The sequence below is a fragment of the Oncorhynchus mykiss genome, chromosome 6 (genome assembly GCF_013265735.2).
Source record: "Oncorhynchus mykiss isolate Arlee chromosome 6, USDA_OmykA_1.1, whole genome shotgun sequence".
Taxonomy (NCBI): Eukaryota; Metazoa; Chordata; class Actinopteri; order Salmoniformes; family Salmonidae; genus Oncorhynchus; species Oncorhynchus mykiss.
Window position 1 is genome coordinate 57,737,687 of NC_048570.1, and position 25,610 is coordinate 57,763,296.

Genomic DNA, 25,610 nt, shown 5'->3' on the forward strand with positions numbered 1-25,610 from the left:
TAGCACTGTCTTAGGCGTCTCACAGTACGGACATTGCAATTTATTGCCCCGGCCACATCTGCAGTCCTCATTTCTCCTTGCAGCATGCCTAGGGCACGTTCACACAGATGAGCAGGGACCCTGGGCATATTTTTTGGGGTGTTTTTCAGCGTCAGTAGAAAGGCCTCTTTAGTGTCCTAACTTTTCATAACTGTGACCTTAATTGCCTACCATCTGTAAGCTGTTAGTGTCTTAACGACCCTTCCACAGGTGCATGCTCATTCATTGTTTATGGTTCATTTAACAGGCATGGGAAACAGTGTTTAAACCCTTTGCAATAAAGATCTGTGAAGTTATTTGGATTTTTACTTATTTTCTTTGAAAGACAGGGTCCTGAAAAAGAGCAGTTTCTTTTTTTGCTGTATTTAGTATGCCAATACCAGCCAGCACCATGGCGAGAGGCATAAGCACTGTTTGTTTTAGTTTGTTTTTATGTTGTGTTATTGTCGTCCCATCCTCTGTTATTTTTGCAAGCAAGTTATGCCTAGTAGCTAGGTACTGTGTGTAGCCTAACCTAGGTACTATGTTAATGTTATTTATTTATTTTCTGAACCACACCAAAAAGAAGTTCCCTTGCGGGAAAAATAAAGTTGTTCTATTCTATCTTATTTAACTCTGATGTCAATAGAATATCAAGATACCTCATACCGGATTGCATCGACTTTAAATTAAAAGGGGTAAGTAACCATGGCCGATGCCATATTGTAGAAAATGGCATACTCACTAACTCGTCTTTGCTCGCTCCTTGGAGTGTGACGCCTCAACATATGGATCTCCACACCATCCTATTCTGGGCCAGGTCCCAGGCTGATCTGGTGCTGAGTCCGAGGTGGTGTAGGTCATCATCCAACTGGTAGGACCATCTCTGGCTCTTGGTCTTCGTCTTTGGTGTGGCCAGTTGGGGCATGGCTCCTTGAGGATAAGGGCAGGCTCCTAAGGTGGGTTAGATTGGCCAGGTGACCAAACAGTCGGAGACGTGAGAATCTAACCAGGGTGGAGACAGATGGTTGGGTTGGTCTTTTGGAGTATTATAGAGTTTGGGATGTGGTCGCGCCATGTACTACCCAGTACTCTGCGAAGGCCCTTGCAGTCAAAGGCGTCCAGGTGACATGTGAGGTCCAAGGTGAGAGTCCATGACTGATCCATACACCAGGATGCAGATGACCATGCTATTGTAAATGCAGAGTTTTGTTTTTAGAGAGAGGGTCCGTTGTTTCCAGATGTTGTCGTGGCTGGTCATGGTTGAGGATGCCCGGCCAATGAGTACTGTAGGTAGATGTCGGTGTTGCTCCTTCAGTTAGTTGTTAGGGTGCTTCCAAGGTAGCAGAACTTAGGAACAACACCAAGATGGTGGGTATCAATAGCAGGCTTGTTGGAGGGGGGTTCAAAGTCACACTCTCAAACTTTTGTATAATTTCAGCCAATGGTTTTGAAAGTGGTGTTCACGAGCCAGAAGTGGTCCCCATTTTTTTGTGGATTATGTCATCCAATTGTGTACTATGTCATCCATTTCATGGGATATTCCACAAATGTGTTGTGCTTAAGATCCCGGAGTGCATCTTTAAGAACTAGATTTTTGTTTTGTCCAGGCTGATCTTGTGCCTGAGCGGGTCTCCTCATCCATGATTTCAAGGGCAAGATGTAACATGTCAATGAGTTTAGCCAGAATTGCAACGTGCATGGTCCACGTCAGAGAAGCTGAGATTCCCATATCTGGTACCACACATACTTCAGGTGACAGTCCTTCCCATGACAAAGTCGATGGCTGTGTTGAAGATGTTAGGTGCTAAAATACAGCCCTGCCTCAAGCCACTGTTGATATTAAATGTGTGAGGGGTTTGGCTGTTGACGAGGACACAGGAGAGGGTACTCCTGTATAGCAGGGACAGCAGGCTTGTCAGCTTCCCTAGAACTTCCTAGGATCCTAAAGGATGCAAAAGGCTTCCCAGAGGGCTTGCTGCTTTGTTCACAGCGCTGTTTTTGCAGAAGTAGGAGGTGTATGCGTATGTGGGTGAGTATTTTTTGTGGGATGCTGAGGAGTGTGATTCCTCTGTAATTGCGGCACTGGTCCTTGGGTCAAAGGTAGAATGACTCCCAGGAGCCAGTCTTTGGGGATTGTCATTGTCTGCCAGATGGAGTTGATAAGGCTGGGGGGGGATGTTGTCTGCGCCTGCTGCTCAGCCTAGCTTCAGTTTTCCTAGGGCCTTCTCAACCTCTTCTTCAGAAGGTGGCTCTGACTTGGCTGTGTAGTCTTCCACTGTGGAGAAGGAAAGCCCATCTAGTAGTTGAGAGGGAGATTGAGGACTGTGGGGAAGTGTTTACTTCAGACCCATCGAGCGCCTTCACTGCCTTAGAGGCAGCCTTGGCTTCATCAGCAAGGGTGTCATGCCACGTCTGGCTGCACAAGGAGTCCCGCCTTCTGTACTTCTGTACACTTCTGGCCTCACTTGTACTCAGAGTTTCCTGAGATGAGGTACTCCTTTGTTATTTTGTGACCAAATATCTTTGCATGCTGCTTCAGTGATTTTGTTCTTGAAGATCCCCCTCTGGATTGGCTGGGATATTGTGGGCGGGAACAGAGAAGCGGTTGTGCGGCTTTTAAGCCCTGTGTTTTACCACAGGGAACTGTAGTTTAGCAGCATCAAACCTGGGTTGATTGGAGGAGGATGCGTTGCATTTTAGGTGAAGATGGAGGGTCATGGATAGAAGCCTGCGTGATATGTGTTTGCAGGGGTTAGTGAATATTTGACCTGTATGCTATCTATTTATTTGATTTTGCGGCCATCATTACTAATCTGGAATGTATGCATTTATGAGAGTAGATGGATTGTTCAGTCCTTAGACTGTGGCTGGTTAAAAATTCCAGGAGTCCGTTACCATTGTCTTTTCGGATGCAAGAGGCATGGTTGTCCTAGTGCGCTATCAAAGCCATTGCTGTCCGAGCCAGTAGTTCAATTGGTTAGGCTTTCCAGCTGTGTGTAAAATAAGTCATTTTCATCTTCTGAGGCCACATCTGTTGGATCATAACACACTATAACTGTCAACTTGCCGCGTTATATCATAGTCAGGTTAGTAGGAATTGGTTGTGTGTTGTTCTCCAGGATACGAGGGACCGATTTGCAGCGGCTGAGTAAGCTAGGTTCACACCTTGACGATGTAATTCTCTGCCTGACCAGAGAGAGGTCATGCCGTTGGAGGTGCAGGCGCCAGAGCCTGGCCAGAGCACCTCAGTTAGCATAGCAATGGCAATGTTCATGCGCAACAGTTCTTTGGCTACAAGCTGAGACATCTTTTTTTCATAGATATGACATTCCAGGTTGCAATGTTGAGTGTGGGTCCATTATCCTTATGGTCAAGGTGGTCCAGGGTCAAGTCATCAGGGTCAGTCTGAGTAGAACTACATTTTTGTCAAGGTTTTGTGGCAATGTCTTTTCCTGTGGTGGGTTGCTAGCCCAGTGCACAACCTCCCCATTCATTTATATTTCGCCCTGCGAGGGCGGTGCAGGTGCTATTAGCCAGCAGTAGCTCCTCCTGGATGTGGTATGGAATACTAGGGTCATTGCTGGGGTCATCGCTGGAGCCGTTGCCCGGGGAATACAGCAAGGAGGTTAGCACTCTGACTTAATCTGATTTAGTAGTGACGGGCATTGCCTTGTATTTATGCCATTATTTATTCCATCCAGAAATAACTGAAAACATCTCTACAGTTTTGAGCAGCGGTTGGATTGATGGCATGGGGTTTTGAAGCAGCAACAGAATGTCACCATTATATAAATAAAGCACTAAACTCATTGTGAGGGCAATGAATGAATAGCGGAGACCAGGGTTGGTTGTCACACGTTTTACTCTTCTCTTTCTTCTCACCAGTATATCTTACAAGACTATTTTCAATATTAGGAGAAAGGCCAAGGTCTTGTGTTGAAATGGGGATCCTTGTTTATCCTCATATCTTATTCCAACATGGAGTTATAAGCCATCAAACACACTCTGTCCACCTGTGACAACCAGCCCCATTGCCTTTTGTAACAGGAAATTAAGCAATATAGTATAGTCTTAGAAATAGCCTTTCTTTGATAGGAATATCATTCTAACAAAATTCTGCGTTTTATGTCTCCAATTTAGTGTCAAATGAAAACTAAGTCTAGGCTATATATTTTTTTTCAATTAAGGCATACTGTACATACCGTTTTCAAGGAAAAAGGTAAGGCTTTGATTTCTGGTCTTAGAAAACGGTAGAGTATAGTTCAATACAGTATAGAAACGTACAGTACAGTAGACTATAGTTCAGTACAGTACAGCACACTAGAGTAGATTACAGTATAATTCACTATATTGTACTGTACTGTACTTTTCTGTAATCTACTCTATTGTGCTGTGATGTGCTGCGCTCCACTGTGATTTACTGTGCACTACATGGATGTCCAAACCTGTGAAACATAGACATCTATGATTGGTAAAGATTTGTTCCGGTCGGGGCCAACCAAATGTGGTCTTGTTTGGGGACGGAGCTCATGAACATATTAGCCATTGTAGAATAATACCCAAACATGCAAAGGAAAATTCAAAAATATTCTACTTGGTGTACCTTTGCAGGATACATCACCATGAAGAGAATGACATTCATAATTATGCATTTATGTATCGGGGACCCATGATGTCATTCTGTTACCAACATTATATTACTGTGGAATTGCCCATAACCAACACCTACAATTGTTAGAATGGAGTTGTGACAACACCCCAGAAATAGTTTTGAATTATAGCTCTCCATTTCCTCTTTTTAATAAACATAATTGCTGATGGATACTCCCAAAATGCATATATTACAAAGAAAGTACCTATAAAAAACACATTAATTCCCCTCACCCTCTATGTTTTGTCATGCTGACATTAATTGACCAGTTGGAATAGTTCTTTCAAAGAATTCACACATTTCACCCTTAAAATTATTACACGGTGACATTTAGTTTGGGAGTAATTAGGACTATGACAACCAACCACTGAGAAAACCAACCCCTGAGAAAACCAACCCAGGTCAAGCCTAACCCAAAGAGTAAACAACAAAATAAAGTTTTTCCAGTTCTGTCTGTATCAGATCAGCAGTGTAGTTCTGATCACAGGAGCGAAGGGCCTTTATCAAAGTGTCTGTTTTGGCCTCAGCTTTCTGCATTTTTCGCCAATCCTTCAAAAGCTCCAACACTTGCTCCTCCGGGTCATTGGGGTGCTTCTGTGCGATATGGTCCAGTTTGGCCTCTGGCAGGCCAAGTTTACGGCCATGCTTGCCACCTTCTTTAAGGTTGTCAGTGATTACTTTGGTTGCAATGTTGCAAAGTTTTTCTAGAAAAAAGAGAAGATACCAACAATGTAAATGTACTGTGTATCACCACCACAAAAAAAAAAATATTTCAGAGACATTCTTCATAAATTAATACAATTATATGTTCCATCTTTGTGTTTTCTTTTATTTTACAGGTGCTTTATTTACACGGGCAAACATTTACTGTATGTGAGATCAAAAGGAAAGATTATCTCTCATAGTGGTTGTGAAAGGGTTCCATTATAGCAACTCCCACACCCACAGACAGAAAATCCTTTATTACGCAGGATAAAGGAAATGAACCATTGTTCTGTTACTTTTGCATTTTGGAAGACTGAAGCAATGACATGAGGGGAGGAGGTTACAATCACTGTAGAGGGAGTGTCCAGTACAGTCAAGGATGGTAGCCTATTTGTTTTCCCAACTACTTAAGTCTATTTGTGAAAAACCTCTTATGATTGTGTCGGTTGCCCTTCTATGACCTTGCTGGAAACCGTTACAATCTTATCCAGTGTGTTCTTGCACACATTCAAATGACTAAACCAGGCCACCTTCGAGAGAAATAAAGTTTAACAAACCCAACAATAAGGATATAGCAAGCTACTTCTAGCCCCATCCATAGGCCTACCGTATAAGAGACAACATTTGATTACGCTATGTGCACAAGAGTAATGTAACATCTATGTTGAATGAGAGAACACGCTGACACCTAATGGAGCGCGTGGGCTGCCAACAAAGGCTTTCACAGCAGCAGATATTACATCAGAGGACTTCACAGTGCGTTATTGGAGCAGCCTTTTGGAGATTGCCAACATGTTGTGTATTTAAATAGAAGTTGTATTCTGTTCAATGAGAAAATTACGAAAAAGATCCAACAACTTTTTGAGAAAAAAAAACAATCGTACACCTCAAAGTATAACTACTATTTCGGAATATGAAAAAAGGCACCTGGTTTGAAGTCCTCAAGGTCGAACATAGGAACACAAAAAAGTTGACATCCACACCTCACACATGTCACGTTTCACACCGGTTTCAAGGATTTCCTGCAGAATTCCCACCTAATGTCCTCAACTGTCAGCCTATTTTTGTGCTCATATTCCCTTATCTGGGGGTCCGTTATCTACGTGTATATATGCCTGAGGACAAAGTATAAAAAAACAACCCTAACTACTGCTACTTCACTCATACTTTCTCGGAGCTCTGAGGTAAGCAATGTGTTATGTATTGTGTGAGTGAGCTTCAATGACTAACATTGTGTCTTTGTTTTAATGATTTTCCCTATGTGGTTGTATTTATCCTACAGTCCTTTTGCTGCCATGTTTGTGTTCAAGTTCACTGTGGGTCTCCTGGCTCTGATGTTGGTGTCCTCTGCTTGGGCTGAGGAACTGACTGAGGTAAGTGACACAGGATACGAAGCTATCATGCCATAAGAATGACTGCTTTGCTAAACGATCGAACAGTCAATGCATATCCAAAGCAACACTGGGACCTACTGGGACCCAAGGAACACAGACCTACTGGGACCCAGAGAATGGCAGTATTTCTGTTAAATGCATTTGAAATACGTACAGTATTTCCATTACCTTTGAGTATTTTGTAATATACAGTGTCTTCGGAAAGTATTCAGACCCAATTACTTTTTTCCCTTTTTATTACGTTACAGCCTTATTCTAAAATTGATTAAAAACTATTTTCTCAGCAATCTACAAACAATACCCCATAATGCTATGAGACTCGAAATTGAGCTCAGCTGCATTCTGTTTCCATTGATCATCCTTGAGATGTTTCTACAACTTGATTGGAGTCCACCTGTGGTAAAGTCCACCTGTGGCTCCAAGACACGATTGTGTTGAGGCACAGATCTGGGGAAGGGTACCAAAAACGTTCTGCAGCATTGAAGGTCCCTAAGAACACAGTGGCCTCCATCATTCTTAAATGTAAGAAGTTTGTAACCACCAAGATTCTTCCTAGAGTTGCCCACGCCCAGCCAAACTGAGCAATCAGGGAAGAAGGGGCTTGATCAGGGAGGTGACCAAGAACCCGATGGTCACTCTGACAGAGCTTTAGAGTTTCTCTGTGAAGATGGGAGAACCATCCAGAAGGACAACCATCTCTGCAGCACTCCACCAATTTTTTAGTTTTATTTCACCTTTATTTAGCTAGTTGTTCTCTTGTTCTCAAGCTAGTTGAGAACAAGTTCTCATTTACAACTGCGACCTGGCCAAGATAAATCAAAGCAGTGCAACACAAACAACACAGAGTTACACATGGAATAAACAAGCGTACAGTCAATAACACAATAGAACACAATTTACTTGGCTCATCGTGCTCTAGTGACTCATTGTGGCCGGCCAGGCGCCTGCAGGCTGACCCAGGTCGTCAGTTGAACGGTGTATCCTCCTACACATTGATGCGGCTGCCTTCCGGGTTAAGCGTAAGAAGCACGGTTAGTTGAGAAGCACGGTTAGTTGAGTCATGTTTCAGAGGAACCATGACTCAACCTTCGCCTCCCGAGCCGTTGGAGAGTTGCAGCGATGAGACAAAATCGAAAAAGGGGGTAAAAATATAAAAAAATTGACAAAAGAAATCCTAAACATATCTCTTTAGGTTGTGGGAATAATGTGAAGTTGTGACAGGAGATAGGTTCCCAAATCACAAAAACTGTCTAGTTGTGCGAGTCATTCTACAATGTTCATTTTAGTGCAAAAAAATTTCCCCTGATGTTACAAGAATGTTCCCGGAAGACATTTAGTCTGTTCTTTATAGGTTTCCAGAATATATCTTTAGGTTGTGGGAACAGTCTGGTCGGAACATTATGGGAACATCACAAAATATATGCACCCAAAATACAAAAACTGTTCAGTTGTGTGGAGGATTATACAATGTTTATTTTAGGGAGACGCTGTAACGGAGGAGTGTAAATGCTTTTTTTTTAGGCTGGATCATGTTGTTGTATGTTTTAATTATGTAATGTATTGATTATTGCTGCCTCCTTGGCCAGGTCTCTCTTGAAAAAGAGACTCTGGGTCTCAATGGGCTTTTCCTGGTTAAATAAAGGTTACATTTTTTTTTAAAGGGTGCAAAAAAACATTCACCTGATGTTACAAGAACGTTCCCAGAACAAATCATGTGTAGCTATGACAAGAGATAGGTTCCCAAAACACAAAATATGCTCAGTTGTGATGACATTCATACAATGTAGAAGTTATTTTGCCTAGGATATTACGCTAATGTTGTAAAACTGTTAACAGAACACTTGGTCTAAGTTATTTAAAAGTTTGCAGAAGATTTAATTAAGTTATGGGACTTGTCTGGGATGTTGCAAAAATATGATTGTGCTATTCACGAAGGTTGCACGAACATTACCACATTGTTCCACAATTTTCAAACAAGTCATGCCGTTTTTATGATGTTCATAGCATATTTGTTTTAGGTTTAACATAATATTCTATTGATATATACGCAATATACATTTTACTTTGTCTCGGATGTCTTCAGAACATTTAGAAAATGTTATATTTACCACTGCATTCTCAGCATTCAAATTTGTAGCTCCTTAAAGCATGTTGGAATATCAGTGGTGTAAAGTACTTAAGTAAAAATACTTTAAAGTACTACTTAAGTAGTTTTTTGGGGCATCTATACATCACTTGACTATTTATATTTTTTGACAACTTTTACATTTACTCGAATACATTCCCAAAGAAAATAACGTACTTTTTACTCCTTACATTTTCCCTGACACCCAAAAGTACTTGTTACATTTTGAATGCTTAGCAGGGCAGGAATTCATATATAAAGAAAACACACATAGTCATGCCTACTGCCTCCCTACTCATTAAACACAAATGCTTTGTTGGTAAATTATGTCTGAGTGTTGAACTGTGCCCTTGGCTATCCGTAAATATAAAAACTTGAACATCACAGCATCTCAGTGCAAGATGTGCCACTACAGTCCCAGATTCAAATCCAGGTTGTATCACATCCGGCTGTGATTGGGAGTCCCATAGGAAGGCAGACAATCGGCCCAGTGTCGTCTGGGGTAGGCCGTCATTGTAAATAAGAATTTGTCTCAACTGACTTGCCTATATATACATTTTTTACATCATACAAACACAATCATATTTTTTGCACATATGTTGACAATCTACACATGTGAGGTTTCTTTCCCAAGCCAGGTCTTTCAGCCTCTTCACCACCAGGGAAGGTCTCTTACATCTTCTTTTTTAGTATATAGCCATGGCAATATGTGACCCGTTTCAGGAAACTATGTGTATGTCGCGTGTAACTACTTCACAGGAGAGGCATTTGAACTTAATATATATATTTTCTTTTTTAATCAAAATGCATTTTTTGGCAAACTTGTATGCCATCTGTAAATAAGAATAAAATTGTTAAATTACGAGCCTAGTTAGTTTCAGCTCCGGAAAAAGACTGGAACCTTCCCGCTAGTCATGATTGGCTGAGATAATAGCTGGGCTGGACATGCCGAAAGATGAGTTTGGATTGGTGGTCAGCCTCAAGCCACTGGCAGGCTACCAACTGCCTAGCCAGTTGTAGCTCAATCTTGGGTGCAATGATCACGTTCCCGCACTGGCTGACTGTGTGGAGGCTCATTGTTTTTTTCATTAGCCTACATGCTACACTAGTAAAGTTATAAATTATACAGCTGTCGGCTATATTAGCTACGACTTACCGTTCTTTGTGCAGCTTCAAATGTCAAACAAAGTTGGAAATTGTTGGCCTCCATCTGTAATTTTCTTCCCGCATGTTTTGCAAGGTGCTATCCGTTTTGTTGTTGATACAGCGTCGTCTTTATATCCAAAAATAATAATTTGGGGTATCATCTTTCCAAGGGCTCCATCTGAATTCACCCGCCGACGTTCCTCTGCACTGCCACACGCAACTTTTTCTCAGCTGGCACAATTTGATTGGCTGCTGTCCGATTCAAACTGTAACCCGTTAAGAGTTGATGCGCTGCACACTTTTTAAAAATAGCATTATTTATAATATTTGGGCTTGGGGAGGGTATCAAGTCAGGTCGAGTCAAAAGGCTCAAGTCCAAGTTAAGTCACGAGTCATTGGTGTTAAAGTCAAAGTCGAGATGCAAGTCATGTCACGTCCAAGTCCAAGTCATGTGACTTGAGTCCACACCTCTGGTAATTAGCACTGCCAGACACAGAACACCACACGGGCATGATGACAAACGTTAGTGGAAAATAAACATTAAAAAAATAATATTGCCAAGAGAAGTTCTGAGATTATTGTGTTGGTCGTTCGAAGTAAACAATTATCCACATTTGTGGGCACCCCCATCTATCTAGCAGGTGGTATCTGCATTCACTATGAATGCTAGACTGTGTGGTACACAATGAGCAGAAGATACAGAAGAAATCATAACTTCCTGATTCTACCAGAGAAATGTAGAACTGATACATATCAACATATCAACTTTCCCACAGTACATTTTTTTAAATGCTGTGCCATTATGCAGAATTTTATTGAATTACCTTTTAACTTGTAGGGATGAGCACTCTCGAATGTCTTATTTATAGGCTACCCTGAGTTCCTTTGTTTCATATTTCTATCATATTAAATATTAGCCACTGTCAATATCGATTCTCTGTAGGCCTAACCACGCATATTCAACTGCCAATTTACTGTTAGTTCCCTTCTGCTGTATTGCCCACATTATCATTCAATTTAATTACATTGTTTGGTTTAACTTGATTTGTTTCATTGCTGAGGACCATTATAACAGTTGATAATATAAAAAAAGGCATGTTGTCTAATGAAATCATTTTCGAGCAGAGCGCAGACCAAGCCGTAACAGTTTGAACCCTACTCATGGTGCAATACTTGCCCTTGTCATCACACAGTACCATGGTTAGTGTAGGCAATAGACAAGGGTATAGCCTTCTATTGTACACTATTATCCCTATTATATTTCTATGTACACTAACCTTCCAACCAGGGGTTGGAACCGGTTCAGGGAACAGAACAGAAAACCGTAACAGAAAGACATTTTCAGAGAAACAGAATCACAACCTGGAATGCAAGTGATCTACAGTTGTGACCAAAAGTTTTGAGAATGACACAAATATTCATTTCCACAAAGTTTGCTGCTTCAGTGTCTTTAGATATTTTTTACTATGGAATATTGAAGTATAATTACAAGCATTTCATAAGTGTCAAAGGCTTTTATTGACAATTACATGAAGTTGATGCAAAGAGTCAATATTTGCATTGTTGACCCTTCTTTTTCAAGACCTCTGCAATCCGCCCTGGCATGCTGTCAATTAACTTCTAGGCCACTTGATGGCAGCCCATTCTTGCATAATCAATACTTGGAGTTTGTCAGAATTTGTGGAGTTTTGTTTGTCCACCTGCCTCCTGAGGATTGACCACAAGTTCTCAATGGGATTAAGGTCTGGGGAGTTTCCTGGCCATGGACCCAAAATATTGATGTTTTGTTCCCTGAGCTACTTAGTTATCACTTTTACCTTATGGCAAGGTGCTCCATCATGCTGGAAAAGACATTGTTCGTCACCAAACTGTTCCTGGCTGGTTGGGAGAAGTTGCTCTCGGAGGATGTGTTGGTACCATTCTTTATTCATGGCTGTGTTCTTAGGCAAAATTGTGTGTGAGCCCACTCCCTTGGCTGAGAAGCAACCCCACACATGAATGGTCTCAGGATGCTTTACTGTTGACATGACACAGGACTGATGGTAGCGCTCACCTTGTCTTCTCCAAACAAGCTTTTTTCCGGATGCCCCAAACAATCAGAATGGGGATTCATCAGAGAAAATGACTTTACCAGAGTCTTCAGCAGTCCAATCCCTGTACCTTTTGCAGAATATCAGTCTGTCCCTGATGTTTTTCCTGGAGAGAAGTGGCTTCTTTGCTGCCCTTCTTGACACCAGGCCATCCTCCAAAAGTCTTCACTTCACTGTGCGTTCAGATGCACCCACACTTGCTTGCTGCCATTCCTGAGCAAGCTCTGTACTGGTGGTGCCCCGATCCCGCAGCTGAATCAACTTTAGGAGACGGTCCTGGCGCTTCCTGGAATTTCTAAGGAACCATGAAGCCTTCTTCACAACAATTGAACCGCTCTCCTTGAATTTCTTGATGATACGATAAATGGCTGATTTAGGTGCAATCTTACTGGCAGCAATATCCTTGCCTGTGAAGCCCTTTTTGTGCAAAGCAATGATGATGGCACATGTTTCCTTGCAGGTAACCATGGATGACAGAGGAAGAACAATGATTCCAAGCACCACCTTCTTTTTGAAGCTTCCAGTCTGTTATTCGAACTCAATCAGCATGAAATTGATCTTAAACCTTGTCATCGTCAACACTTAGACCTGTGTTAACGAGAGAATCACTGACATGATGTCAGCGGGTCCTTTTGTGGCAGGGCTGAAATGCTGTGGAAATGTTTTTGGGAGATTCAGTTCATTTGCATGGCAAAGAGGGACTTTGCAATGAATTGCAATTCATCTGATCACTCTTCATAACATTCTGGAGTATATGCAAATTGCCATCATACAAACTGAGGCAGCAGACTTTGTGAAAATTAATATTTGTGTCATTCTCAAAACTTTTGGCCACAACTGTATACTGTTTTGGAACACCACCATTATTTTAAAAGCATGGAAAACAGTTAATAGTGTTATTAAAATCTATTTTTTCCAGTCTCACAAAAAACACAACAAAGCTTCCATGCAAAGCCCTTACTCTTGTCACTCAAAAACATATTCCATTGTCTGCCTACCAGCTGAAAATCTTTGCCAGTGGGTGTGTGTAGGCTACCTTCCCCTCCCCCTCTGAAGCATAGGCTACTGTAGCCTACTGACATTACAAGTGTGATTCAGAAATTAGGGAGAGAGATATTTAATTAGAGAAGAATGGATTTACGTTTTAAATGCTAGTTAAGGATACTATCGTTATCATGTTTCACACCTCCTCCACCCTCTCTTGCTCTCTCCCAACCTGCAAAATTGCAGCCGCATCTCACACCCTACACTTGTCTGTCCAATGCATGTAAACAACTATAGCTTGCCCACTCCAGCAAGCTGCTCTAACCGCACTGATTGGTGGAGAAATATAATGTTGAGCTAAATGTAAAACTATACATACTTCAGAGGTTTGAAAAGGAACAGAAACTAATCATATAAACCATTATATTTTTGGGGTTCAAACGGTTTCCTAACTTTATTTTGCTGGTCGGAACGTATAAAGAGTGAATGCTTAAAGTAAACATCCCAGACAACTCCCATAACTTAATTAAATATTCTAAGAACATTTAAAGAACAGGTGTTCTGTCAACATTCGTACAACCTTATAGGAATGTCTTGTGCAATCTAACTTAAACATTGCATGAATATCATCACAACTGAGTATATTTTGTAATGTACCCACACTGTTCCCACAACCTGATTAAATGTTCAGGCAACCTTTAAAGAGCTCAGAAAGGCTGTCCTGTTAACATTCTTGCAACATCAAAGGAATGTTTTGTGCACCCTGATATGAACATGATCTGAATGTCAGCACAGCTGCAAAAGAACATATCTTTTGTGATGTTCCAAAAATCTCCTCACCAGACTGTACCCACAACCTAATAAAACATTCTGGGAACCTTTACACAACAGACAAAATGCATTCTAGGAACGTTCTGGCAACCTCAGGTGAGTGATTTATACAAACATTCTATAATTATCAGCACAACTGGACAGTTTTTGCGTTATGAGAACTTGCACAGAGCCAGTTTTGGTTTGCTTGGATGGCACTATATTGTGAGATGTCTGTTAAATGGCCAAAATGTTCATGTTGACATAGAAATGAACACTTGCAAAGCATACCTAGTGTTATTCTTATGAGCGTTGCCCTGAAACAAGGCCAATACAAATACGGTTTGCTTTTCAGTTGTTCATTTGTACATTTACATTTGAATTATTTAGCGGACACTCTTATGCAGAGCGACTTACAGGTAGTGGATTGAACTAAGGCAGATAAAAAAACACAATCACAGTCATAGCAAGTAAAACATTTCTGGAACCATTAAGGGGCTACATGCTAAAATGATGCAAACGTTTGTTGTAATTTATTTGGTTGGTCTTTAGGGTATTTTGTAATTGTATTCTGTCATTTTTGTCCATCCCTGCGGTGACCTTAAAAAAAACTTCACACAATAAATATATTCATGCTGTGTGTTCTTTATAAAGTTCATACACTTTACATTCATTTCATTTGTATTCTACTTTGTCATTGTCTGTCTTATTTCATGTTGTTCCCCCGAAGTCTAAAGGTGAGATGAACTAAAACTATTTTGGCACCAGCCCACATTTCCAACCATATGACAAATATTAACAATGTCATGTCATGATTTAGCAGACTTAACGGATCCGATGTTCATTTTACAGAGAATGTTGCTGAGGAAGACACGTCGGCTGACCTCTCTGTTGGTGAGCTGCTGGTCAGAGCCAACAGGGATCTCAGTAAGTTGGCACTATGTTCAATGCTCATGGATTAAAGAGCTTTTTTTTTTACTAACCCTCAGAGTAACCTGTTCTACGTGTTCTATTCTCAAGCCCCCGAAGCCGATGAGCCTACTCTGATGGGAGACATTGCCATGCCCTCGGAGAAGAACGCTGACCCCTGCACCGCCCGCGGATGTCTGTGGCAAAAGTACAGTGACGGAAACATCTGGGTGCCCTACGTCATTGCCAACCACTTCTGTAAGTGTTCACTTTCGTGTACATTTCATTTCATATGTTGAGATATTGCACAAGCGATGCAACACTTTCACTATCGGTTGTTGTTCATTTGATCTCTACAACAGCATCTCGCGAAGTAGCCATCATCCTGCGAGGTCTTGACTCCTTCGCCGAAACCACCTGCATCCGCTTCTTCCAGCGCCAGAATGAGAGGGACTACCTCAGCATTGAGAATCGCAGCGGGTGAGCCTGAATTTAAATAACATCGTTAAACAATTAGAATATTAAATCATCACATTATTCATTGAATTTCCCTTTGAGGATCATCCATACAATAATTGGTTTTGCAAACATGCCCGTTTCCTTTATCCTTCATGATTTACCTTTATCTTTCATTAGCCTGAAGTTTTCTGAACGTTATGCTGCGTTCATAACCAAGTGGGAAGTGGAGACGACAAAACCTTATTTATAAAAAGCAATCTATGAATATGGTTTTTGAACACTATAATTAGTTTACAAGCACGATAGCTGCACTTTTAGTTTATGGTTTACACAAGTTGTTGGCCATTAGCCAATCAGGGTTTCTCAACGAGTTCAAAGCCTGTAAATGCATCCAACTGGTATTCATGACCTCACAACTGGTAAATTCCCACCTCCCACTTGCTTATGAACGCAGCATTACTGAACTGACTACATACATAATTAGGATATTTTCTGACATTGGATTTAATGGTCTGCCTTGATCCTAGAATTTCTGCCTAGAATTTCAATAACATCCTTAAACAATTATAACGTCACATCAACACATAGTTCATGAAATTTCCCTTTGAAGATCATAATCCATACAATTATTGGTTTTGCAAACCTGCACTGTCAGGTGATCCCCACCACCATTCATCTCTTATGAACTCATTACCCTGAGGTTTCCTAAAACCTTTACAATAAACTAGATGATTAGGGAAGGCCCTATTTCTGGCATTGGATTTGGGCACCTTGACCCTCCTCTGCTCTTCTTCCCAGGTGCTACTCTTATGTTGGCCGTCGGGGTAATGCCCAGACTGTGTCCCTGGCCCGTCAGGGCTGCCTGTACCACAGCACCGTCCAGCATGAGCTCCTCCACGCCCTGGGTTTTAACCACGAGCAGACCCGCAGCGACCGTGACAACCACATCCGTGTCGTCTGGGAGAACATCATTGATGGTTTGATTTCATGCCTTTATTCTGTTTCCCTTTCACTGACATTCATTTCTAATGATAAGAAATGGAGTGCCTCTATCTCACTGATAAGTCTAACAATAGACACCGGGGATTTCAATGTGTGACTTCATTGGGGTTGCACATGACTTGTCAGTATGCCTACTTTTACTTTTTGTTTGTCCAGCTGTAACATTAGTGTAATCTATAGACTCCAAATTTGAGGCCTATAGATGATATTACAGTTGTTGTTCATTTCTGTTTAGTACACAGGTAACTGCTAAAGCCGTGTCACCACACTGCCAGGTCTCTGACCTTCTCCTTATAGGCTGTCTCATCATTATCTGTGTTCAAGCCTTTCAAATGAACAGTCTTTCGCTGTCTGTGATCAGGCCTTTCCCATGACCAGCCTTTCAAAGCACTTCATGGCTACAGACGTGAGTGATATGGGTCGGTAGTCATTTAGGCAGGTTATCTTGGTGTTCTTGGGCAGAGGGACTATGCTGGTCTGTTTGAAACATGTAGGTATTACAGAAAATGTCAGTGAAGACACTTGCCAGTTGGTCAGCGCATGCTCCGAGTACACGTCCTGGTTATCCCTCTGGCACCACAACCTTGTGAATGTTGACCTGTTTAAAGCTCTTACTCATATCGGCTATGGAGAGCGTGATCACACAGTCATCTGGAACAGCTGGTACTCTCATGCATGCTTCAGTGTTACTTGCCTCAAAGCACGCATAGAAGTAATTTAGCTCAACTGGGTATCTCGCGGCTGGGCTTCCCTTAGTAGTCCGTAATGGTTTGCAAGCCCTGCCACATCTGACGAGCGTCAGAGCTGGTGTTGTAGGATTCAATCTTAGTCCTGTATTGAAGCTTTGCCTGTTTGATGGTTTGTCGGAGGGCATTGCGGGATTTCCTATTAGTGTCCGCATCTTGAAAGTGGCAGGTCTACCCATTAGCTCAGTGCGAATGTTGCCTGTAATGCATGGCTTCTGGTTGGGGTACGTACAGTCACTGTGGGGATGACATCATCAATGCACTTATTGATGAAGGTACTATTGTATAGTTTTTAGCCAGTACACTCTTAGGAAAAAAGGTGCAATCTAGAATCTAAAAGGGTTCTTCGGCTGTCCCCATAGGAGAACCCTTTGAGGAACCTTTTTTGGTTCCAGGCAGAACCCTTTTGAGTTCCACGTAGAACACTTTCCACAGAGGGTTCTACATGGAACCCAAAAGAGTTCTACCGGGAACAAAAAGTGTTCTATCTGGAACCAAAAAGGGTTCTTCAATGGGGATAGTGGAAGAACCCTTTTTTCTAAGAGTTCAGTTCTTAAAGTAGCACTTAGGAGCCAAAAGTGGGACCCGAAAATTGCATCCTATGTCACATATGTGCACCACGTCATATCTCTCTCTCTCTCACCCCCCCTTGTGTCCACTGAGCTGTTGTGCAGCCCTGCAACCTCATTGGATAATGGTGGGCAGGCCACTGAAGCTCAGATTTGGCCTTTTGTAAATAATAATGGTAATGTCTTCAATCATTTTCTTTGTTATTGTTTCGCCGTAATACTACTAGCCACCTAGCAATTTGGCTTCAGCTATCCCAGATAGGTTCCCAATCTCAACCGCAAAGAAAGACATGAACTTAAGGGTACTTTGGTGAATTTACGAGGCATTCAAGACAAGACATTGCGAGATAAAAATTACCAAAACATGCGCATGGTTCTTTCTGCTTGCCCCCTTCCGCTCTCCCTCACGCTGGTTCACCTGCTCTTTCTCTTTGCTAATGATGGGGGCGTGTGTTCAGTCTTCGGTCTGTTGCATGTAGAATATCCTAGCCTATTCATTGATAATAGGCCCTGCTTTATTGAAGTTGCGAGAAGTTGCAAGCCAAGAAATTGCAACATACAGCATTCCATTGCGAGATACAGCTTTTAATTGATGATAGATAGGCCTAGTGAACGGTTCTGACTGTCTGCCTGGTTACCAACCAGCCTATAGTGTACCCCTCAGAAGTACTGCAACTAATCAGTCTCCTCCCTTTCAAAAATGGTGAATCTCAAGAGTCGATTCCTAGCAGAATCGAATCTTGACACTCAGAAATGGGAGTCAAGGAGTTGAGGAATCAATCACAGTACCAGTCAAAAGTTTGGACACACCTACTCATTCAAGGGTTTTTCTTTATTTTACTATTTTATACATTGTAGAATATAAGTGAAGACATCAAAACTATGAAATAACACATATGAAATTATTTTGTAACTAAAAAAGTGTTAAACAAATCAAAATATATTTTAGATTTTAGATTCTTCAAAGTAGCCGCCCTTTGTGTTGATGACAGCTTTGTACACTCTTGGCATTCTTTCAACCAGTTTCATGAGGTAGTCACCTGGAATGCATTTCAATTAACAGGTGTGCCTTGTTAAAAGTTCAGTTGTGGAATTTCTTTCCTTCTTGATGCATTTGAGCCAATCAGTTGTGTTGTGAAAAGGTATGGGTGGTATACAGAAGGTAGCCCTATTTGGTAAAAGACCAAGTCCATATTATGGCAAGAACAGCTCAAATAAGCAAAGACAAACATTAGTCCATCATTACTTTAAGATATCAAGGTCAGTCAATCCGGGAAAATTTCAAGAACTTTGAAAGTTTCTTCAAGTGCAGACACAAAAACCATTAAGCGCCATGAAACAATCTCTCATGAGGACCGCCACAGGAAAGGAAGTTACCTCTACTGCAATATATAAGTTTGATGTGTGCGTCCCCTCCTGTACTCCATGTTCACCCACGACTGCATGGCCAGGCACGACTCCAACACCATCATTAAGTTTGCAGACGACACAACAGTAGGCCTGATCACCTACAACGACGAGACAGCCTATAGGGAGGAGGTTAGAGACCTGGCCGTGTGGTGCCAGAATAACAACCTATCCCTCAACGTAACCAAGACTAAGGAGATGATTGTGGTCTACAGGAAAAGGAGGACCGAGTACATCACTGGGGCTAAGCTGCCTACCATCCAGGACCTCCACACTGGTGGTGTCAGAAGAAGCCCTAAAAATTTACCCCAGCCACCCCAGTCATAGACTGTTCTCTCTACTACCTCATGGGAAGCGGTACCAGAGTGCCAAGTCTAGGAAAAAAAGGCTTCTCAACAGTTTTTACCCCCAAGCCATTAGACTCCTGAACAGGTAATCAAATGGCTACCCAGACTATTTGCATTGTGTGCCCCCCCAACCCCTATTTTACGCTGCTGCTACTCTGTTTATCATATATGCACAGTCAGTTTAACTATACATTCATGTACATATGTACATCCTACCTCAATTGGCCCAACTAACCAGTGCTCCCGCACATTGGCTAATCAGGCTATCTGCATTGTGTCCCGCCACCCACCACCCGCCAACTCCTCTTTACACTACTGCTACTCTCTGTTCATCATATATGCATAGTCACTTTAACCATATCTACATGTACATACTACCTCAATCAGCCTGAATAACCGGTCTCTGTATGTACTTTTATAGCCTCGCTACTGTTTTTCTGTCTTTTTACTGTCGCTACTGTCTTTTTACTGTTGTTTTTATTTCTTTACTTACCTATTGTTCACCTAATACATTTTTAGCACTATTGGTTAGAGCCTGTAAGTAAGCATTTCACTGTAAAGTCTACATCTGTTGTATTCGGCACAGGTGACAAATAAACTGTGATTTGATTTGAAGTTACCAGCCTCAGAAATTGCAGCCCAAATAAATGCCTCACAGAGTTCAAGTAACAGACACATCTCAACATCAACTGTTCAGAGAATATTGCTTGAATCCGACCTTCATGGTCGAATTGCTGCAAAGAAACCACTACTAAAGGACACCAATAAGAAGAAGAGACTTGCTTGGGTCATCACACACGAGTAATGGACATTAGACCGGTGGAAATCTGTCCTTTGGTCTGATGAGTCCAAATTTGAGATGTTTGGTTCCAACCGCTGTGTCTTTGTGAGACGCAGAGTAGGTGAACGGATAATCTCTGCATGTGTGGTTCCCACCGTCAAACATGGAGGAGGTGGTGTGATGGAGCTGGTGGTTATCATGAAGCTGGTTGAGATTAATGCAAAGAGCGTGCAAAGCTGTCATCAAGGCAAAGGGTGGCTACTTTGAAGAATCTAAAATATAACATGTATTTTGATTTGTTTAACACTTTTTGGGGTCACTACATGTTTCCATATGTTTTATTTCATAGTGTTGATGTCTTCACTATTATTCTACAATGTATAAAATAGTAAAAATAAAGAAAAACCCTTGAATGAGTAGTTGTGTCCAATCATTTTACTGGTACTGTACATGTAGGTAAAGTGACTATGCATGCATAATAGATAATGAACAGTGAGTAAGTAGCAGCATTGTAAAAACAAAATGTGTGTGTGTGTGGGGGGGGGTCAATGCAAATAGTCCAGGTAGACATTTAATTGGCTGTTCAGCAGTCTTATTGCTTGGGGGTAGAAGCTGTTCAGAAGCCTTTTGGACCTCGACTTGGCGTTTCTGTACTGCTTACCGTGCGGTAGCAAAGAGAACAGTCTATGACTAGGGTGGCTGGAGCTCCGAAAAACACTTCAATGCTGATGAAACATACTCCAAAAAGAAACGAGGGATTATTAGACTACTTATCTTCATCAACAACTTTGATCCTTTTTGCCACTTCCCTCTTTATCTGCTGACAAGATAACCACTCTGACCTACAGTGGGATGGGTCAGAGTCCAAATTTCCATTCAGACATGCTGATAGGCTGAAAGGAATGGCCTTTTCAACAAATGAGGGGATTCAATTAAGCTAGCCCAGGTTGCACCAGGCTATGGCCAGTCACGTTACTGGATGAAGCCGGTCGGGGAGGCCAGAGAGGAAGAGAAGAGTCTTCTCCTGCATGTGGCGAGTTCTTGTATGGAGGTCAATGAGAGTGTCGAATTTGGTTAACAAAAAATGTAATTTCTTATTTGCTATGCGTGGCTTATTTTATCAAGTAGAAGTTGTGTAATGTTTAGGTTGTTATTAGTGTAATGATATACGTAGGACACATGACATCCTGGCAATTTTGAGAAAAAACACTTTATATCAGAGTTGTCTCTGTTGTCACACTTGTATCTGCCTTCTCATTGGCTAGAATGGCAGCCTGGTCTCATAGACTAGGCGTAACATAGTAAATGCAAATCAGGGACACTCAAGTTATGATATGTTGTGTTTGGTATGGTTACATAAGATAGAAGGTACTTAATGCAAATACGAAAAGAGGGTGTTTGGTCGGGTGGATGGGGTGGGTGTGTTTGAATCTCCTCACGGAAAACTTTAGCATTTTAGCAACATTTCAACTACTTACTAATATTTAGCTAATTTGCAACTTCTTAGCATGTTAGCTACCCCGTCCCCTAACCTTAACCCTTTTAGCTAACCCCTTTCCTAACCTTAACCCTTTAATCTAACTCCTGAATTTAGCCTTAACCCTAACTTCAAATCCCTAGCGTAGCTAGAGTTAAGAGTGGCCAATGGAGTAGCCTATCTGGTCAATATAATGGATAATCGGTGGGGAGGCGTGACCTGCTGAAATCTAACCATAATCTGAGCCTCTTGACTTATTGTCAACAAGGCAGCATGATGCATCGTTCAGAAACATAGGCCTAGGTCTCTTTTCCATAAAATATATGTTTGACTTGTCAAACTAGTTTTCATTGGGAAGGCAGATCTTGGCCTCTATTCAATCTGTGTAGCTGAAGCATAATAGATTGATTGATAGAAATGTCATGGTAATTTCCGATTGAGCCGACATATGTGAATCCAGTCTCCGCTAACACAGGAATATTGCCTTTACATTTAAATTATGCTGTAATGCTGAACTTCCGCAATACGGTCTGAATAGAGCCCAAAACGTTTTTACTAAAAGCAATCACATTTGCATGTTAAAACACAGAATCCTACATTACTCCACGTGCTTAACATGCTTCACTTTTGATTTGAGCCCAAAACGCCATTGGCCAGAGTAGAGGCAGCCCGTTTCCAAAATGAATGCAATCACTTTAGACCTGGGCACCAGGGCCATCTTAATCAAATCCCCTTACTGACCTTGCTCATGAAGTAGATTGAAACGCAGCCTACCAACTCTGTGAACATTTTGTCTTGTGTTTTTCCAGAGTATAAGTACGCATTCGAAAAGATTGCCACCCTGAACCAGGGAACTTCCTATGACTACAACTCTGTCATGCAGTACCACAGGTCAGCTATGATGTCTTTATAATCATTACAAATATGTCTGGAGTGGACACCTATTGTATTGCAAGTGCTAATACACCATCCATCCCTGTGAGCTTTCATTCAGCCCAAGCTATATTGCACCTTCAGCAGTGACATTGTTGAGTAGGCCTAAATTGTGCTGCATTGTGATTTGGTGTGGTTACAGGTACGCCTTCTCCAAGAACAACCGCCCCACCATGGAGCCCATCCCCGACAGCAACGTGTCTTTCGGCGAGGCCACTCAGATGAGCAAGAACGACATCGACAGGCTGAACAGGCTGTATGGCTGCTGTGAGTACTGTCACACTGAACAATTTACTGTACTTGGGTTTGGATGATTCAATCTAGGCCAAGGCTGCTGGAATGGATCATAAATCCTCGTTACAACCTCCTGGATGCCTCTTCCCCAGAGCTAATATAGCTTGAATATATCTAGAGCTTAATAACTGTGAGAATTGTGACATTGATGGTGGGAGGATATATTACAATGGACATAGCTTTATGTGTATGATTAAATAATCAACAAAATTATAATTTCCCCCCAACAGAAACAGTTGGATACCTGTGGTCTCATGTCCGATGGACTCAAGATCATTCCGCTGAAGGAGTAAGAGTGACCTCTAGTGGTAGAACTGTTAGAATGTAATTTGCCTCAAAACATCAAGACTGCAACCTCTAATAAATCACAATAAACATCTGATCAACTGAAATCAAAAGCTTAATCTGTATTGATCCTTCCTTTCAATACAGTTCTCCAAATATAAGTATTCTAATGCTTTAAACAAGTATTACATAAGTAGACAATTATTTTTTACCAGCTTGAGGGAAAGACTTCTTTCAACAAAATTGTACTAATCTCAACAGTGGATACATCAATATCAAATTTGAATGCACATTATCTATACAATTTCATAATATCCATAGTTCAATCAAGTTTCTCCCAAATTCCCTTACAGTACGTAGCAGGAACGTATGTACCCAGAGTGCACTTGCTACTATGTATAAAACTATACTGGTCCATGAGAATACTGGTATACCAATATTGCAACAATATTACCAACAAATTGTGGTGATTTACTGAATCTTATAAACGTACCAACATCACTGGGAAAGCAATGAATATATAATCCATTGAGTAAATAACAAAATAAGAGGCCTGAGAAGAGATGAATGTTTCACACTTTCACTGTCTACCATTGGCTTTAAGTTTTTTCAAGTTCTGTCTGTATCAGATCAGCAGTGTAGTTCTGATCACAGGAGCGAAGGGCCTTAATCAAAGTGTCTGTTTTGGCCTCAGATTTCTGCATTTTCCGCCATTCCTTCAAAAGCTCCACCACTTGCTCCTCCAGGTCATTAGGGTGCTTCTGTGCGATATGATCCAGTTTGGCCTCTGGCAGACCAAGTTTACGGCCATATGCTCGCCACCTCCTTCCAAGGTTGTCAGTGATCACTTTGGTTGCAATGTCAAGCTTTGCTGGGAAGAGAGAAGATGCCATGCAATGTAAATAAGTCTCCTACAAAAGTCATATTTCCAACACACTGCACTATATACAATACATTATCTGAGGCATACAGTTGCATTTTATATTTGCCCTCAGAGGAAATATTATATTTACACTGGCAAACATTTACTGTATGGGAGATCATGTCAGAAAGATAATGACAATGTAGCCTAATATCTTTCATAGCAATTGTGACAGGGTTCCCCAAATAACATGAAGTCATGTTCTCTGAAATATTCTTACATTCAACAATATATAGGGCACTTCCCTCTGTAGAATGACTAAGCAACACCTCCCTTTTATCTATTGAAACAGGCGTCGCAGCCCAAGAAAAAAATGGCCTATGCTTTGTCAACATTTTGCCATCAATATTCGGGAGTGGGGATAACCACTTATTTTACCTTGCTCCTCATCGTTAGGAAGATCATTCGGTGATCCAGCATATTGACTTTCACAGTTGGTAATTTTGTCTGCAAGATCTAGGCGACCAATGTCTTTCAAAAGCGAAACTAGAAATACCGTGTTGTCAGGTCCAAGTTTATTTCTTTCCATTAAACTCGTGAAAAGTTGTAAACCACTGGTCATCTTCTCGAGACGATTTTTCCCTATTTCTTTAATACAAAGGAACTTCATTTTCTCCAATTGATCACCAACAAGTTCACCTGAAATCTTCAGCAAAAAGCTGTTAAATGCGCTCATCTTGGCTGTAGTGGAACAAGTAACTTCCTCACACACGACAGCCCGTCTTCTTTGGGATTGGGTTGGCGGATCGCATTCAACTTTCAAGGCGTATACATCGCCACCTACTGTACTGGATTGGAAGGCCAGGCACGGCCAAACTACATTACATTTTCTTCATTAGTCCCGTTCCTCTAAGATAGTGAAATAGACCCCTAGACACCACTTCCCTCCTCTCGTCTCCCCCCACTACACCACCCGAACATGCCTCTCTAACCCTGTCACACAACCTCTCTGTCTACCTCATTCCGGTAAACACTCATCACACACACCCGTTTCATGTCTCCCTATCATCCACAAGGTGGCATTCAAACCTGTGTGCCCAAACCGTAGTCTACTCCACACAACTTCATCTGTCCTCCATCCCATACTCCCCACCTCTTCCTTTACCGACCAATGCATGCCATAAAATTGCCTCCCTCTACTACTAGCATCGCACTCCCTTTGACAAAGATCGATCCCTTTTTCCCGGATCAAGGACTTGATTTCTCTGCGGGGCCCTGCGGGACCTGAATATCTACCCCCTCTCCTCACAGCACTCTTAGCCACCACATCGGCCTTCTCATTACTCTCCACCCCCACATGGCTGGGAACACAACAAAAGATGACCGTCACTCCCATTGACAGCACCATCTCCACAAACAAGTCTCCCAAATTCAACTTGCACTTCTTCACACTACCCAACACTGCAGCTGAATCAGAGTGGACCACCACTGTGTGGTTTCACCTCCTCCACCCATCTCAAACCTACAATCATGGCCATCATCTCTACCGTATCCACTGACACAATCAGTTAACCGCTTTCATACTCCAACATTAAAATCTGGGATATATATAC

At 41.7% G+C, this 25,610-nt stretch overlaps 2 protein-coding genes across 2 annotated transcripts; one reads left to right on the plus strand and one right to left on the minus strand.

Moving 5' to 3' along the window:
• Positions 1-6,445: 6,445 nt before the first annotated feature.
• On the plus strand, positions 6,446-23,254 carry LOC110526218 (low choriolytic enzyme). The gene is made up of 10 exons (XM_021607002.2): positions 6,446-6,561; positions 6,660-6,750; positions 14,657-14,663; positions 14,779-14,853; positions 14,947-15,093; positions 15,198-15,315; positions 16,093-16,271; positions 22,433-22,514; positions 22,699-22,823; positions 23,081-23,254. Coding segments are annotated over exons 2-10 (813 nt in total). The 5' UTR covers positions 6,446-6,561; positions 6,660-6,672; the 3' UTR covers positions 23,083-23,254.
• fadd (Fas (tnfrsf6)-associated via death domain) lies at positions 23,235-24,810 on the minus strand. The gene is made up of 2 exons (XM_021607004.2): positions 24,436-24,810; positions 23,235-24,006 (listed from the first exon to the last, which is right to left on the minus strand). Exons 1-2 carry the CDS (start codon positions 24,731-24,733, stop codon positions 23,735-23,737), a joined length of 570 nt encoding a protein of 189 aa, XP_021462679.1. The 5' UTR covers positions 24,734-24,810; the 3' UTR covers positions 23,235-23,734.
• Between the last annotated feature and the right edge of the window lie 800 nt (positions 24,811-25,610).

Coding starts and splice junctions, on each gene's coding strand:
- LOC110526218 (XM_021607002.2), top strand. CDS start 6,673: ATGTTTGTGTTCAAGTTCACTGTGGGTCTCCTGGCTCTGATGTTGGTG. Junction 15,316..16,092: donor AGCATTGAGAATCGCAGCGG/GTGAGCCTGAAT, acceptor TCTTCTTCCCAG/GTGCTACTCTTATGTTGGCC. Junction 16,272..22,432: donor CTGGGAGAACATCATTGATG/GTTTGATTTCAT, acceptor GTGTTTTTCCAG/AGTATAAGTACGCATTCGAA.
- fadd (XM_021607004.2), bottom strand. CDS start 24,733: ATGAGCGCATTTAACAGCTTTTTGCTGAAGATTTCAGGTGAACTTGTT. Junction 24,007..24,435: donor TCCTAACGATGAGGAGCAAG/GTAAAATAAGTG, acceptor CTCTCTTCCCAG/CAAAGCTTGACATTGCAACC.